The following is a 15,545-nucleotide window of genomic DNA, read 5'->3' as shown; positions in this document are numbered from 1 at the left end:
CTTGCTAAAGTAGGGAGGTGCTTGGCAGCAGGCAAGGGGAGGAAATAGAGGGAGGGAACTGGAGACAGTGGTGTGAGGTGCCTAGCACCTGTTTGTTGCATGCAGTAGCAAGCCACTCTGCTCATCAGCAAGAAGAGCTAACTTCATCAGCAGCTCTGACCTCTGTCTCTGGGCTTGGAGAGACCTTGTGTGTGCAGCATGGAAAATTTTCCTGCCAAGAGTAGGAAAAACTGATGGTGCATAAAGGGACAGAGGAAGGATAGAGCTCATCTCTCTTCCCATTATTTAATGGAGTCTGGCTCCCTCTCCTTTCGTTCTCTACTCCATGCATTTCCTTGTAGCCCAGTCTTGACTGAGAATTTTTTGGTGCATTCTTTTAGTGGGCAACGTTGAGGATCGAGAGAGGTGCAAAAGAGAAAAATCATCCACTCTACAAACCCAACACCAATGGTAAGGAGTTCTGCTGATGCAAAAGCAGTAAACAGTATTCACCCCATATTAGTGCTAAGAAAAACTGGCCCCTCTAATGAATTATTTAGCTCTTACAGTCTATAAGTCATAGTACAGGGGTGGCCAACTCCAGTCATCAAGAGCCACAAACAGGCCAGGTTTTCAGGATATCCACAACGAATGTGCATGAGGTTTGCATACAATGGAGGCAGTTCATGCAAATTCATTGTGGATATCCTAAAAACATGGCATGTTTGTGGCTTTCGAGGCCTGGAGTTGGCCACCCTCTGTCACATCATGAACTGTTGGGACAAGGTAAATTACACTGTGTAGAATCACCTCTCATCTAACGTGGGACTATAGGGGGAAATGTAAGTTACATTCTGTGTACCTCTTGCAGGAATCATCGCCAAAGACTCAACATCCCTGGAGGAGGAGATTAAGGAAATTAGGAGGAGTAACTCCGGTAAGGACTTGGACACTCCTGAGTTTGATCTTTCGGATATATTCTATTTCTCTCGGAAAGGGATAGAAGCAATCATGGATGACGAGGTGACAAAGAGATTCTCTGCAGAAGAACTGGAGACCTGGAACCTGCTGAGTAGAACCAACTATAACTTTCAGCACATCAGCATGCGCCTCACTGTGCTGTGGGGACTAGGGGTGCTTATTCGCTACGGTTTCCTTTTACCCCTGCGGTGAGTCTGAGGGTTGGGAATACTTGTGTGCATGCCATGGAGCTGTATTTTGATTATCTATTGTATGTGTTGTCTTTTGGTACCAAAGAGTCTTTGCTCTAGAAGTGAGGGTGGCAGGCGCTGGGTGAATTCCCTCACACAGACTATGATCTGGCCATGCATCATGCATTGCAGAAAGGAAGTGGTGTGGGTTTTAGTGCTGAGTTCTGGTGCTGTAATGCTATCTCCCCTCTTTCAGCATCGCTTTGGCCATCACAGGAATCAGCCTTCTGGTGTTTGGAACAACCATAGTGGGTTTGTTACCCAGTGGAAGGTAAGCAGCATGTTCAACAACTCTAAAGATATTCACAACCCCGGGAGGATGTCGCGTAACACACTCTCAGGTCCTGCTCACATGCCCCTATACTGGCAACCTCCCATGTACCACCTGGGTTCCTGCTTGCCTCTGGGCAAGTAACTTGCCTGCAGTCTATCCCATGGTGATTACTAGAGACACTAAGAACTCACAAAACCTAGAAGCCACCAGTACCTAGAAGTGCACCTAGAGACCAAATACTCAAAAAATGCTAACAAACTAAAATTTTGTTTTTTAAACACTGGGAACAATGAACAGAAAAAAAGATTTACCTGTTGGCTGCAAATTAAAATGTCAAGGATTTATATGGTTAATACTATTTAGACAAGTTTTACAGTACTTATTCTGCACCTCTCTGGGTAATGACTAAGCTGTCCTTGCTATAATATGTATACCTGGGATAGGGACTTGGCTGGAAGTACAAAGGAACCATATCTGTGCCAAGACTGGAGAGTTCTAGTGAGTTCTAGGATAGTCCCCACTGTAGCTGATACTGTGTAATCCAGTGATAGCCCAAGACACTCTGTTCCTGACCAGTCACCATGCTGAATGTTGCAGCATTACACTTTTTGTAGTGTGGTTCTCCTTTTCTGCCTCATGGGAGGAGGAGGGTGCAGCCTGAGGTGTCATGCTGTCGACATCGTCATCATTGTCGTCTTACCTAAATGGGAGTATGAGTGAAGTGGTGGGGGTGGGAGGGAGTGCAAGTGAGATATAGGAGAAGGGAGGGGTTGTGGTTGAAGGGCAAAAATGTGAATGAGGAGTTCCCTGTACCTTCCCGGATCAGTCCCAGATTCCTGGGTTCATTCCCCTCTGCCAGCAGATGGAGACAGAGATAAATCCCAGTACCCCTACAGTTCCTCAGTATTTCTCTGTCTCCAGCAGATGGCAGAGGGTGTGAGTTCTGCAGTTTTTATTCCCTTTTTTCAGTAACTTTTTTCCTTTTGAGCCTTCTTCCCAGAGGTTTCTTTTTGACTTTTGGAATCCTAGTGGTTCTACCCTGTCCGGTTGAGGCAGCCGAGTCTGAGGTTGGCGCCCTTGTGTGTGCTTAGTCTGTGCGCCCATGGGGTGTAAATCTGGTTGTCCAGATTCCTCCCCTTCACGAGGCCACTCAGACAGCTTCAGGCTCCGCTTAACTTTTGGATTCCTGTCTGGAGGCTTAGCCCTTTTTTTCTTAAGGGCTGGTTTGTCTCCTTGGGATAAAATTAAAAAAAAAAAAATTACGGCAAGGCTGTTTGCAGTGGCGCACAGCTCTGCTGTGCAGACGACTTCCTTCCCTTAGGTTTGGGTCTGTTCCCGGAGTTAGTGTGTTTTAGAGGGGTTGCTTTCAACCTTTTTTTTTTTTTTTTTTTTTTTTTTGGAGGCAAGTGTTTATTTTGGTTTGGGTTGCACCTCCTTCCCTCTATTCTCTCGCATTTAAACAGGTTAGGTTTATATGTGGGGTGTGCGGATGGTACCAAGGGCTCCTCTGACGGCCCCCCACCAGCTAAGCAGTGTTGCGTTTCGGGCACGTTTGTGCCGCCTCTGAGCAGGGGCTCGTTCTGCCGTGATCCCTCACCCGATCGGCACAGGAACGGCGGCCATGTTGGATTTCTCGGCAGCAGTTCCCGTGCCATCAGGGTGGGGGAGGGTCCTCCATGCTTGTTTCCGGCTCGATCTGTTTTGGGGAACAGTCATGGGGTGCTGGAGGGGGAGGAAAGCCCTTTACCGCCATTTTCTCAGCCATGCCCTGCAGGAGTTGGTGCAGGGAGGCCATTTTCTGCCGAGTTTGTGCTTTTGCTCCATGATGCCTATTTGGCCAGGTGGCTTGTGAGGCTAGTCAACCACAGCCACTACCAGTTCAGCCTACTGGGGGGGGGGGCTCCAGTCCGGCAGCTGCACCCAGGAGGAGGTTTCCCTCTGTGCAGAGGTTGGCCTTTCAGGTCCTTGAGGTGAAAATGCCCCAAGAGGACCAGGATTTGGAGGGAGTGGACCCGGTTTTGGATGGGTTGCGGGGTCTCCCATCTTCCTTTCCATACTACAAGTCAGTTAGAAAGCTGCTAGAAGCAGAATGGAGGACTCCTGATTCTGGCTTAAGTCAGCAGGTCAATGGGGAAAGCTCTCTCCCTTGCCAGAGCAGGGTTTGGAGTTTTTTTTCTTTTTTTTTTCTCTCCCTAAGGTAGATGCGGCGGTTTCAGCGATTACTAAGAGAACCACGATTCTGGTATCAGTTCGGCCGCGTTGAAGAATGTGCAGGACTGTAAGCTGGAGGTACACCTCAAAAAGATATTTGAGGTTGCGGCCCTGGGCTTGCGTGCGGCTGTTTTGTTCCAGTTTTTTGTAGCGGGCTTGTCTGCGCAGCAACTCCAGGAACACTTACCGCGGTCAACTGAGGACACGGACAGGGCTGAGAGAGTGGAAGCGGCGGTGGCTTATGGGGCAGATGCGCTCTATGATCTGGTTTGTAACTTGTCAAGAGTTATGGCTTCTGCGGTAGCTGCCAGGAGATTGCTCTGGCTACGCAATTGGGTGGCGGACGTTTCCTCCAAAGCGCAGTTAGCTTCCCAGCCTTTTAAGGGTCGAGTCTTGTATGGGGAGGACGTCGAGCAGTGGATGCAGTCGCTTGAGGACAATAAGGCCCTCAGATTGCCTGAAGATAAGGCTGAGGTTTTCTTCAAGCAAGGACTCATTTTCGGTTCGACAGGAGGACGCAGCCATCCAGGGGGTTGGCCAGGTCCCAGAGGCAATTTTCTGCTCAGGAGCAGTCCTTTCGTGGTGCCCGAAGGTCTTTCCAAGGTACTGCTGGGGGATCTGCAGCAGGAGCCAAGTCCTTACAATGAGGCGAGACTGGTCCACTCCATCGTTCCTAGTATAGGCGGTCTGTTGAGGCAGTTTTACGACGAGTGGACCAAGATTACGTTCTCGGCTCGATGGCTTCCATGCTGGACTTAGTTCCATGGGCATTTTCCCATATGAGACCGCTGCAGAAGGCGTGGTTAGTGTGGTGGAAGCCGATTTTGGAATAGTATCATCTGCCGTTACCTCTCGAGGACTTCGAAGGACAGTCTTTCATGGTAGCTTCAGCCAGCCATTCTTGTTTTAGGAGTGGACCTCGAGGTTCTGGATTGGGTGGTAAGTCACTACCGATGCCAGTCTCTCTGTTTGGGGAGCAGTTTGTCAATGTCACTCTGTTCAGGGGTCCTGGTCCAGGAAAGAGTCTGCATGGTATATCAGTCGGCTACAGACCAGGGTTGTGCGCTTAGCCTTGCAGAAGTTTCTGCTGCCGATAAGGGATCGAGCAGTGCGAGTGCTGTCGGACAGTGCAACAACAGTGGCTTATATCAGCCATACAGGAGTTAGTTCTCTAGGTGGAACAAAATCTAGAGTGAATAGCATCCGATCCTCACGTGAGGGAGCTCAAATGTTTGGATATGTGGAGAGCTTTATGTTACCTAAAGGCTATGAATGAATTTCGAGGTCTAATCATCTTTTTGTATTGTGGAGTGGTGCATATATGACTCGGGGTTGCTCGGTTCCGGAAGGTTTGCATGCTCATTCTACCGTTCGCAAGCGACCTCGTGGGCGGAAGCACAGCTTGTTTCTCCACAGGAGATTTGCAGGGCGGCGACTTGGAAGTTGCTGCATACTTTTGCTCGGCACTATCGTCTGGATGTAGGGGATACGGATCTCCTTCGTTTGGTGAGAGTGTTTTTTGAGCAGGACTCTCCAGGTCTCACCCTGGTGTAAAGGCTTTGGTACATCCCAGGAATCTGGACTGATCTGGGTACGTACAGGGAAATAAAAATTGGTTTTTACCTGCTAATTTTCATTCCTGTAGTACCACGGATCAGTCCAGAACCCGCCCAATTAGGGAAAGGGGAGAGTCGTCCGCTCAGCTGTAATATTGTTCTCTGATGTGTTCAGTTTTGTTGGAATCAGTTTTTCTTGTTCAAAACATTTTTCTGTTTTTACTACTTTCTGCTTTGATAATAGATATATACTGAGGGAACTGCAGGGGGCACTGGGGTTTATGATAGTTTCAATGGAGTGTTTCTCTGTCTCCATCTGGCTGGGGGGAATGAACCCAGGAATCTGGACTGATCCATGGTACTACAGGAACGAAAATTAACAAATAAGAACCAATTTTCCTATCTTGAGGAAGGCATAAGAGTGAAGAGATTGGAGATGCTGCAGGGTGTGAGTGAGAGGGTTAGAAGTAGGGAAGGGGGGGGGAGAGAGTACAGGAGGGTGGGAATGTGATTAAGGGGATTGGGAATCCTGTGTAATGTGAGCAGATCGGTGAGCTCTGTGTGAGGAGAGAAGGGTTATGAAGGGATCATTCCTCTCTTGATTACCCTCCCTGACCAGGATCCACTTGCTTCTTCCCCTCCCTGATCCCTCTCCTCCTTATTCCCTTTTCTTTTTTTCCTCTACTCCATGATTTCTGCATCCTCCCCTCCCTCTGTGACTCCATGCCTCTTCTATCCTCTGCCCCTCCTGAGATCCTTTCTCTTGCTTTATCTTCCATATCAACATGACAGCAGAAAAAGACTGTATGGCCATCCAGTCTGCCCATTCGTCCAATTAATTTAGCATTATAATTCTCATTACTTACTTAGAGATCACCTGTATTTATCCCATGCTTTCTTGAACTCAGATACTGTTTTTGTGTCCTCCACTTCCACTGGGAGGCTGTTCCACGCATCCACCACCCTCTCTGTAAAGAAATTTCTCACAGGACAAGCAGGATGGTAGTCCTCACATATGGGTGACATCACAGGATGGAGCCCAATCACGGAAAACTTCTGTCAAAGTTTCCAGAACTTTGACTGGCCTCTACTGGGCATGCCCAGCATGGCACTAACTCTGCAGCCAGCAGGAGTCCCCCTTCAGTCTTCTTTTCTCCACACAGCAGTAGCCTCGCGGTAAAGGAGCTCTACAGAGATTCCTGACAGGAATTTTCCTCACGGAATTACTAAAAGTTAATTTGCCCCACAGACCGCGGTACTCCGGTAAGTTTTTACCTGTTTTCCGTTGAGTTTGGCCCTCGCAGGCTACTGGCTGTCGACCGTACCGCGGCTCGATTTTTTTTGCCATGGCATTAGTTCCGTCTGTGCCCGGACTGTACCCACACCATGTCTATCACAGACCCCCATAAAATCTGTGTAATGTGTCTAGGACGCGAGCACGATGTCTTGACCTGCACCAAATGTGCCCTAATGACACCAAAAGGTCACAAGGCCAGAATGGAGAAGATGGAACTTCTCTTCTGTGCTCAAACCCCGACTCCGTCCATTGCATCGACGTCGTCAGAGCCGGCACCGTCAACTTCGCGCCAGCATCGACCACCAGCCGGTGACCGCCCGGCATTGACGACTTCTCGGCCATCGACACCCTCTACTCCCCCTCAGAACCAAGGGGATCGCAGGGGCAAACATAGCCATCGACACCATAAGTCTCGGACCATCGAGGGAGCAAAATCATCGACCTCGCCATCATCCGAGCCGCTGTTGAAGAAACCCCGTCCAGAAAAGGCACTGACCGTTTCTGCGACCGGGTCACCAAGGCAACCCTCACCCGACAGGGGATCGGGAGCCACGACTCCGCCTTTAATGGTGGTCCCTCCTGCTATGCCTCTGTCTCCCTCTTCTGTTCCGGAGCCGGGGCTGCTTGCTCCAGGTCTCCGAGAAGAACTGGACCAGATGGTTCAGGAGGCCATCGACAAGGCGATGCAATGACTTCAGTTTCCTCCGACACCGGGACCGAGTGTGGAACCGATCATCGATCAGATTCTGGCAGTGCTGGCACCGCTGCTCTCCAGGATGGAAGCGCTCATGGCCGCTTTTCCACCAATGGATCCCAGGTCTCCGATGGCTCCGGTGCCCTCCCCACTTAGTGTCATCGGGAGGAGAAAACACCGTTCCGCATCCCCCCATCGGGAGTTCTGCCTCAGCCATCGATGCCAATACATCCATCGGCGCCACCGAGCCATCCATCGATGCCTGTGCCAGTGCCTTCGATGCCTTCATTGATGCCTCCGATAATTCCTTCGATTTTCTTCGGAGCCTAGACTAGGACCTTCTGGTATCCCACCATCCCGTCCCCTTCTAGTTCCTAGAGGGACAGGTGCTAATCCTTATGATACCTGGACTGATTCCTCTCCAGACACCGATGATTTACCTTCACCCACTGAAAGTAGGAAGTGTTCTCCTCCAGAGGACCTCTCCTTTATACATTTTGTGAAGGAAATGTCTGAATTGGTTCCCTTCCAATTACAGACTGAACAGAATGATAGGCACCAGATGATGGAGTTGCTCCAATTCCTGGATGCCCCTAAATTAATCACCTCTATCCCTATCCACCAGGTTCTTTTGGATCTCCTGAAGAAGAACTGGGAACATCCTGGCTCCATTTCTCCAGTCTCCACAGGAAAGCTGACACTACCTATTTGGTGCAGTCAGCTCCAGGCTTTCAGAAATCACAGTGGATCACCACTCTGTAGTGATGGAGTCTGCACAGAAGAGAGCAAAAAAGTCGAAGCCTCACTCTTCTGTTCCACCTGGCAAGGAACAGAAGTTCTTAGATGCCATCGGTCGCAGAGTCTTCCAAGAGTCCATGCTCATCTCCCAGATTGCTGTCTATCAGCTTTATATGACCCAATATAATAGGGTCATTTTTAAGCAGATACAGGACTTCTCAGACTCCCTGCCTCAATTTCAAGAACAATTACAAACCCTAGTAAACAAGGGTTTTGAGGCAGGCAAACATGAGATCAGAACATCTTATGACATCTTTGACACTTCTACTAGAGTATCTGCAGCTGCTATTTCGGCGAGAAGGTGGGTCTGGCTCAAGTCTTCTGACCTACGCCCAGAAGTACAAGACAGGTTATCCAACCTGCCTTGTGTCGGAGATAATCTGTTTGGTGAACAGATTCAATGGACTGTGGTGGAACTAAAGAACCACCATGAGACCCTAAGACCGCTCTCTGATGCCTTCCGACTTCTCTTCAAAACAGCCCTTCAGGAAGGACTCTAAAAAGTCCTTCTTCCGCCCGAAGAAGTCCTATCCGCCACCAACCAGATCCCGTGCCACAAGACCTTATTAAAAACCGCAGTCTCGTCAAACACGTAAACAAAAGCCACAAGCAGCTCCTCAACCAGGGCCTGCTTCAGGCTTTTGACTTCCACTGCCTCACGTACCAGTGGGAGGTCGATTGTGCCACTTCCCACAACATATGGCACTCAATCACCTCAGACCAATGGGTATTGGCAATAATTGCTCAAGGTTACCATCTGAACTTTCTCTCCATGCCTCCGGACTCCCCACCTCTACCGATGTGGAGAACATCCGATCACTCCATTCTTCTGGATCAAGAGGTCTCCCTCCTTCTCCAGTCCAAAGCAATAGCACCCATACCATGATCCTCAGCACGGCCTAGGGTTCTATATCTGCCAACAGTGATAGCTTATACATATCCTCACCCATTCTAAACCCCTGGACAAGATCATTAGTCCTTATATTTATAGCTAATGGTTCCAAAATCAAAGCATAGAGTAAAGGGGTTCCCTGTACATACCCAGATCAGTCCAGACTCCTGGTTTTTGCCTGCCTTCCAGCAGATTGAGACAGAGGAAGTTTCACAGACACTGGCATATAACCTAGTGTGCCACCTCAGTATTTTTCTGTCTCCAGCAGATGGTAGAGGTGCAAAACCTGCAGTCTGTGCCAAAAAAAAAAAAAAGAGGAAAAGTTGGTGAATCTTCCCAGGAGGTTGGTAGGTTCTGGTGTGGCCATCCCTCCTGGTATTGAGGTGGACGAGCAAGGGGTTGGGGACCCTAGTTTGCTCGGTCCTTTGGTCACGAAGGCTGAAAACTGGTAGAGCCACATAGTCTGGCCTTTACCCGGCTTAGCTATCACTGATATTCCTGCCAAATTAGATCCAGGGGACAGATTCCCTGTCTGTAAGGGCATTTAAAAATTCTAGTGAGGGGCACCACTATATCAAGTGCAAAGTTTTGTTTTGTTTTTTTTATTATTTTTATAAAATTTATCAATAAAACCATCCAAACTGGGCGACTTACCAACTTTAAGGTCTTTAATAACTTGAAGTACCCCTGTGGTTTGAATTTCTCTATCTAACTTCACTTGGTGATTCGAAACAAGTTTTGGAATTGCAACCCCATCCAAATTTGTGATGGAAGTATTAGTGCTGTATAATTCCCTGTAAGATGGAAGGAATCTTTCTTATATCTGCACTAGATGTTAAAATCTTACCCCCTTTATTTTTAACAAAGTGATTCTAGTATGTTGGGCTTTCACTTGCCCAAAGTTTCCACCTGCAAAGTGAGATTGTCTAACTAGTTCTAGTTAGTGTGCTATTGCTTCAGAATCCAAGTCTTTACGTTCCTCTCTAATTTTTGGACAGTTCCCAAGTATGGACGGTTTATGTTTATGAATGGACTCAAGCAATGCTATCCTTTTCAATGTCTCTCTAGACCTAATTTTTTCCTTTTTCTTATATGATGCCCTGGAGATCAGTTTGCCCTGAATTACAGACTTAACAGTCCCAGAGAGTACTGGAATAAATATTCTCTGTATCATTGATTAAAAGATATTCTCATATGACCCCCTGCAACTGAGAGCAATACTCCTCCTCAAACAACAAAGAGTCATTCAGTCTCCAAAAAGATTTCCTGGAGTCTGAGAAGAAAATTTCAATCAAATCACGACATGGTTCGACAATGTGATAGGTCCATTATCAGAGCCCACAACTTGATTAGCAGTAGATTTTTCAATTCAAAGACAATCTATTCTTGAATAAGAGTTGTGAGGTTTAGAAAAGAGAGTGTAACTTCTGATTTTAGAGTAACGCTGTCTCCAAATATCTAAAATTCCATTTATTTACTAATTCTCTGACGCAATCCATGAATTTTCAAGGTGTTACTATTGTAGTTATTAAAACTGAGAGAGCTTACCATTCACTTGGACAGCGAAACGATAAGACCGAGAGACATCAGTGTGTTTCTATACCTTTGCAGTAAAGGAGCAGATTTTCATGGAGGCAAGGAAGAAATAGGCATGGCAATGGAATCGCCACACTATTATGGTTTTTGCTGACCTTTCACCTTCTGTCTTAAAGAGACACCAAGAATTCAGAGAAATCGCCTCTATGTTGCGGAAAGAAGGGATTCGATATCTGTGGCTTTTCCCGGCAGGCATCTTTAATATTGGTGGCTCAAGTTCAACAGTAAAAACAAAACCAAAAGCAATGTCTGCTGTAAAAGCGGCTGGCCTTCAGTTTCCAAGTGCATCACCATCTACTTCTACACTGGCTGAGATGAGGGACAATCGTCCACACTGGCAGCGGGTTGAAAAGAGAGGTCAGAGGTGTCGCCATTACTGTTATATGTAACTTTCGCCTCTGGTTAAATGGTTGATTATGTTTTACCCCTAGTTATATGTAAACCGATCTGATATGAATTCCTTTCATGAAGGTCGGTATATAAAAATGTTAAATAAATAAATAAATAAATACTGTGGTGGATCCATTCTGGTGAAAGGCGTGGTGACCTGAGTAATTTCTATTAAGAGCTATCTTAGAAGATATTCATGCTACATTAGTATAACTGATTTTAGTCTGAGGTCTGCTCCACATTAATTTTGCCTTTTTTCCTACAGTTTACCTTTCGGCTGTGGTGATTAGTATTTATTTCAAATGGCTTCTTGAGTGGGAAGTGGGGAAGGTTTGAAGGATACAATGACTTTTTCTCCATACGGGGTTCAGGATCTGGGTCAGGGCAGATCACACTAGGGTAAGGGTATGATGCGAGGGAGGGGTGTTAATAGTAAGGGGGTTGAATGTGTTTTGGTTCAAAAGAATTGTGTTATGGTAAGGGATTCGGTATTAGTAGGGGACACTAACAGAGGATAATGAATACATAGGTTGGATAATGGTGCAAGTTTGCTTGCATATGGTATTTTATGAGGATCTGAGGAGGAGGAAGGGTTTTAATGCTAATAATGTCTACCTTTCGATTATATTCCCTCAGTGTGAAGGTCTTGAATTCTCATTCTAAAAGACGAATACTGTATAGAGAGCTCTCTGCTTCCAATGTCTCCATAGTGGTGTGTGTTTTTTTTGTTTTTTTGCAGGAAACCCATTTGAAGAGGCAATATAAACATCTAATGTCAAATAATTTTCAATTTAGATTCTTTGCTGCTTCTAAAAAGGGAAAATACACTGGAGTGGCTATTTTCTAAACATTTTGTATTTCGGTTTAAGAAGAGTTATGAGGACACAGGGAGATTTCTTTTCATTCAAATAGAGTTTGATGGTGATTTACACATTATTAAAGATCTGTGCTCCCATTATTGATCAGGGTGCTTTTTTTACAAAATAGCTGATATTCTTCGTCAGTGGGGAAAGGGACATTTAATTTTAGGGGGCGACTTTAACATCACTTGGTTGCCAAAACTGGATAATTCTTGTAGAATTACAGTAGCTCTTGGACATCCACCAATTGTTCATCGGAACCCAGAAGGGCTTTACAAATTTTTGGCAGTCTCCTTACACTTGGCATACTCTGAGATCTCAGTACCCCACGAAAACGTAGATTGGAGCATCTAGCACAGTTTTCCAGGTCTTCAGGTTTATCTGAGACCTTGCAGTATCCTCTTGTATTTCCCATTCAAAGTATCTAGTATATGCACATGTGCTTCCAGGCACGTATCATTTTCTTCTCTGCATCATCCAGTATTGGCCACCATTTCTTTAAGGTCAGCCATCCATAGTAAGCAGTTCTTGTTTTGTAGGTCTTAATATCAACCCATAATTCACAAAACCTTTTACGAAATTCTGCCCTTGTTGGGATATTGCTCCCAATAGCTAAATACATTTGATCGGGTTGTGGTGCGATTCTCAGCCTGCTCATCAAGGCTTACCATCGCTCATGCTCTAGTGCCTGGGACTACGTTCTCATCAGGTTTTGCATAAGAAAACTGAAGTCTATTGTTTTCCTCTTATTTGTCATCTTTAAGCAAAGTTGCAAGCTTCAGCCATGAAAGATCACACAATTGAAGCAAGATGGCTGTGATAATCTGAAGATTATGATTCTCAAGTGAAGGAGCAAAAGAACAGGGGAGCCATGCTGGACGATGACATCACTTCCTGCCCCACTCAGCCAGTTTCCAACCCAGTCAGTCACTCTAGGATCCATACCAAAGGCACACAATTTATAAGTCTGTGTGGAACTATGTCAAAGGCCCTGCTGAAATCAAAGTACACTATGTTCAATGCTCTTCCTTGATCCAACTCTCTGGTCACTCAAATCGAAGACATCGATCAGATTCGTATGACAAGATTTATCTCTGGTAAAATCATGCTACCTTGGATCTTGCAATTCATTAGATTCCATTAGTTGCTTACCATAGAGGTCAGACTGACTGGCCTGTAGTTCCCAGCCACCTCCTTACTTCCACTTTTCCGAATAGGAACGACTTCTGCCCTTTTCCAGTCTTCTGGAACTACTCCAGACTCTAAAGAAGCATTGAAAAGGTCAGCCAGCAGAGCTTCCAGGACAACTCTAAGTTCCCTTAGTACCCTCAGATATATCCCATCCGGCCCCATCGCCTTATCTACTTTAATTATGTTAGCTCCTCATGAACACACTGATCTGAAAATTGATTGAGGTTTACCTCACTTCCAAGCTTATTTGTATCTGTTTTTATGTGGTCCTTCTCCAGAGCCTTCCACAGTGAATACCGAACAGAAATGTTTAAGCAATTTTTCTTTTTCCTCATCAGCCTCTACATATTCCTCTCCTTCACCTCTGAGTTGCACAATGCCACTTTTGCGCTTCCTTCTGTCACTAACATATCTAAAAAAAAAAAAAAAAAAAAAGGTCTTGTCCCCCAATTTCACCAGATTTACTATTTTTTCTTCTATTTGAATTTTTGCATTCCTGACTACTTTCCAAGCTTCTCTTAATTTTCCCGATATTGTTGCCTGTCTTCCTCTGCTATCTCTTGTTTGTGAACGCTAACCTTTTAAGAACATAAGAAGTTGCCATAAGAAATCTCCCTTACTTTTTCAGCTGCTTCTTTAGAAATCCGTAACATCCTTTTTCCTCTTCCCTTTATTTACTTTTCTAACAAAAATATTAGTTGCCCTTATGTTACCTCATTTTGCCCATTGCCCTTCTACTTCACCCTAGATTTTTCCATCCAGCTAATGACTCCTTGAGGTACTCTCCCATTTTGAGAACGTTAGCTTTCCTAAAGTCTAGGATCCTCACCTTAGAATGAACCTTCATCTCTTACGTCCAAATTCTGAACCACACCATTCAGTAGTCATTGGCTCCCAGATGATCCACTGCATCAGAAACACCTGTCCCCATTGTTTAGCATCAGGTCCAATATTGCCCCCTCCCAGTATCCCTTCCTTTATTCTCTATCCCCCTTCTTCCCTTCCCAGCACTGTTAACTAAGTTCCCTTTTCCCACTGAAAAAGACCAAATAAATGACCTAGCCACAAAAATGACAATTTTTATAAAATACAAGTTTAGATAAAACATGCAAATGTAATTTTTGTAAATGTGCCAAATAATTGCTGCAGAATTTCAGAAACTTTGCTACAGAATCCACTCTCGAGCAGCTGCAGGAAACTGGGGGCTCTGGACACATCTGTATATGATATAAGTGACAGCACAGATGCTATGTCTACGAACTTGGGTGGCAGCCAAAATGTTTTAGGAGCCGAGTAAATTTTTTCTTGAAATCTCTTGTTTTTATGCACTTCCGGTTTTTGATTTTTTTTTTTTTTTTTAAATATTTGGTTTTATTTACTTTGGGTGCATTCTGCAACAAGTGAGAGTGCCTATTATTGAGAGTTCATCCATCTCTATCTGTTCATCCACCCATGCACATTTGAGAGTAGGTGTACACGTGCAGCCATGTGCACAGAATTGAGCACCCAAAAGGTGACCAGGAATAGTTTCTGCCAGCGCCGCCCCCTTTTGCAGTTTGAGTGGGGAAGCAGTGGGTGTCTGTGCTACCCCCCAATCACTGTCCTGCTTTTGCAGTCTTGGGTGGGAGGGAGGCAGGAGAGGTGCCGGAAGGGACATGCGCCACTGTGCACTGCTTCAAGCAGGCACTTTCAACTTGTTTTCATGTGACCCAGCAATTTCCCTTTTGCTCCTTTGGGCTTGCAATTTAATTGGTACTGGCCTGCATTGGTCAATGGCCTCTTAAGCCTTCATTGCCAACTCCCCAGAGTGGTTGATCTAGTGGACTGGGTTAAAGGCAATAACATCTCATCAGTCTTATCTGTAGATGCCGAAAAGGCTTTTGATTTGGTCCACTGGCCCTTCTTATTTAAAGTATTAAAGAAAATGCAATTTGGTAAATTTTTTCAACAATGGATAATGAAGTTATACGACTCTACCAAGGCCAGGGTCAAGGTTAATGGATATGGAGCTAGTTTTGACATACAGCGTGGCACTAGGCAAGGTTGCCCGTTGTCCCCTATGTTGTTTGCCCTTTTTTTGGAGCCCTTTGCTACCCAGATTCGTAATTCACAGAGCATCATGGGGGTAACATTGCAGGATATGCACTTCAAAATATCCCTTTTAGCAGACGATATCCTATTCACACTCACAGAACCAGGAGCTTCACTAACAGCAGTGGCGGGGGAGCTCGATAGCTTTCATAGGGTGGCTGGCTTTAAGGTGAATTATGATAAATCAGAAATCCTAAACATAAATCTTCCCCCAGCCGAGGTAGCTCTCATAGTGAAGTCCCCTTTCGTTGGGCTAAAAAATCAATTAAATACCTGGGGGTGCAAATAGGTTCTGATTTATCTGATCTCTTCACACTTAATTATACTCCTTTTTGGGAAGAAAATTGAAAAAGACCTTAGCAACTGGAGTAGGGAACACTTTTCGTGGATGGGCTGAATAGCGATAGTAAAGATGAACGTATTGCCCGCTTTTTGTATTTTTTTTTTTTCTACCATTCCCTTTCCCATATCCGCTACTAATACTGAATTCATGGCAGAAAAGAAT

At 45.6% G+C, this 15,545-nt stretch overlaps 1 protein-coding gene across 6 annotated transcripts in view; it reads left to right on the top strand.

The window, feature by feature from the left end:
- GPAT4 (glycerol-3-phosphate acyltransferase 4) overlaps nt 1-15,545 on the top strand; it is a 64,049-nt gene that overhangs the window by 14,118 nt on the left and 34,386 nt on the right. For all 6 annotated transcript variants that reach the window (XM_029603751.1, XM_029603747.1, XM_029603748.1 and 3 more), the window contains exons 3-5: nt 381-450; nt 851-1,148; nt 1,387-1,461. In XM_029603751.1, coding sequence (XP_029459611.1) covers nt 381-450; nt 851-1,148; nt 1,387-1,461 — 443 coding nt within the window. The remainder of the gene's footprint in view (nt 1-380; nt 451-850; nt 1,149-1,386; nt 1,462-15,545) is intronic.

The sequence above is a fragment of the Rhinatrema bivittatum genome, chromosome 5 (assembly GCF_901001135.1).
Source record: "Rhinatrema bivittatum chromosome 5, aRhiBiv1.1, whole genome shotgun sequence".
Classification (NCBI taxonomy): Eukaryota; Metazoa; Chordata; class Amphibia; order Gymnophiona; family Rhinatrematidae; genus Rhinatrema; species Rhinatrema bivittatum.
Note: the sequence above shows the minus strand (reverse complement) of the source record. Positions and strands in the feature narration are given on the sequence as shown.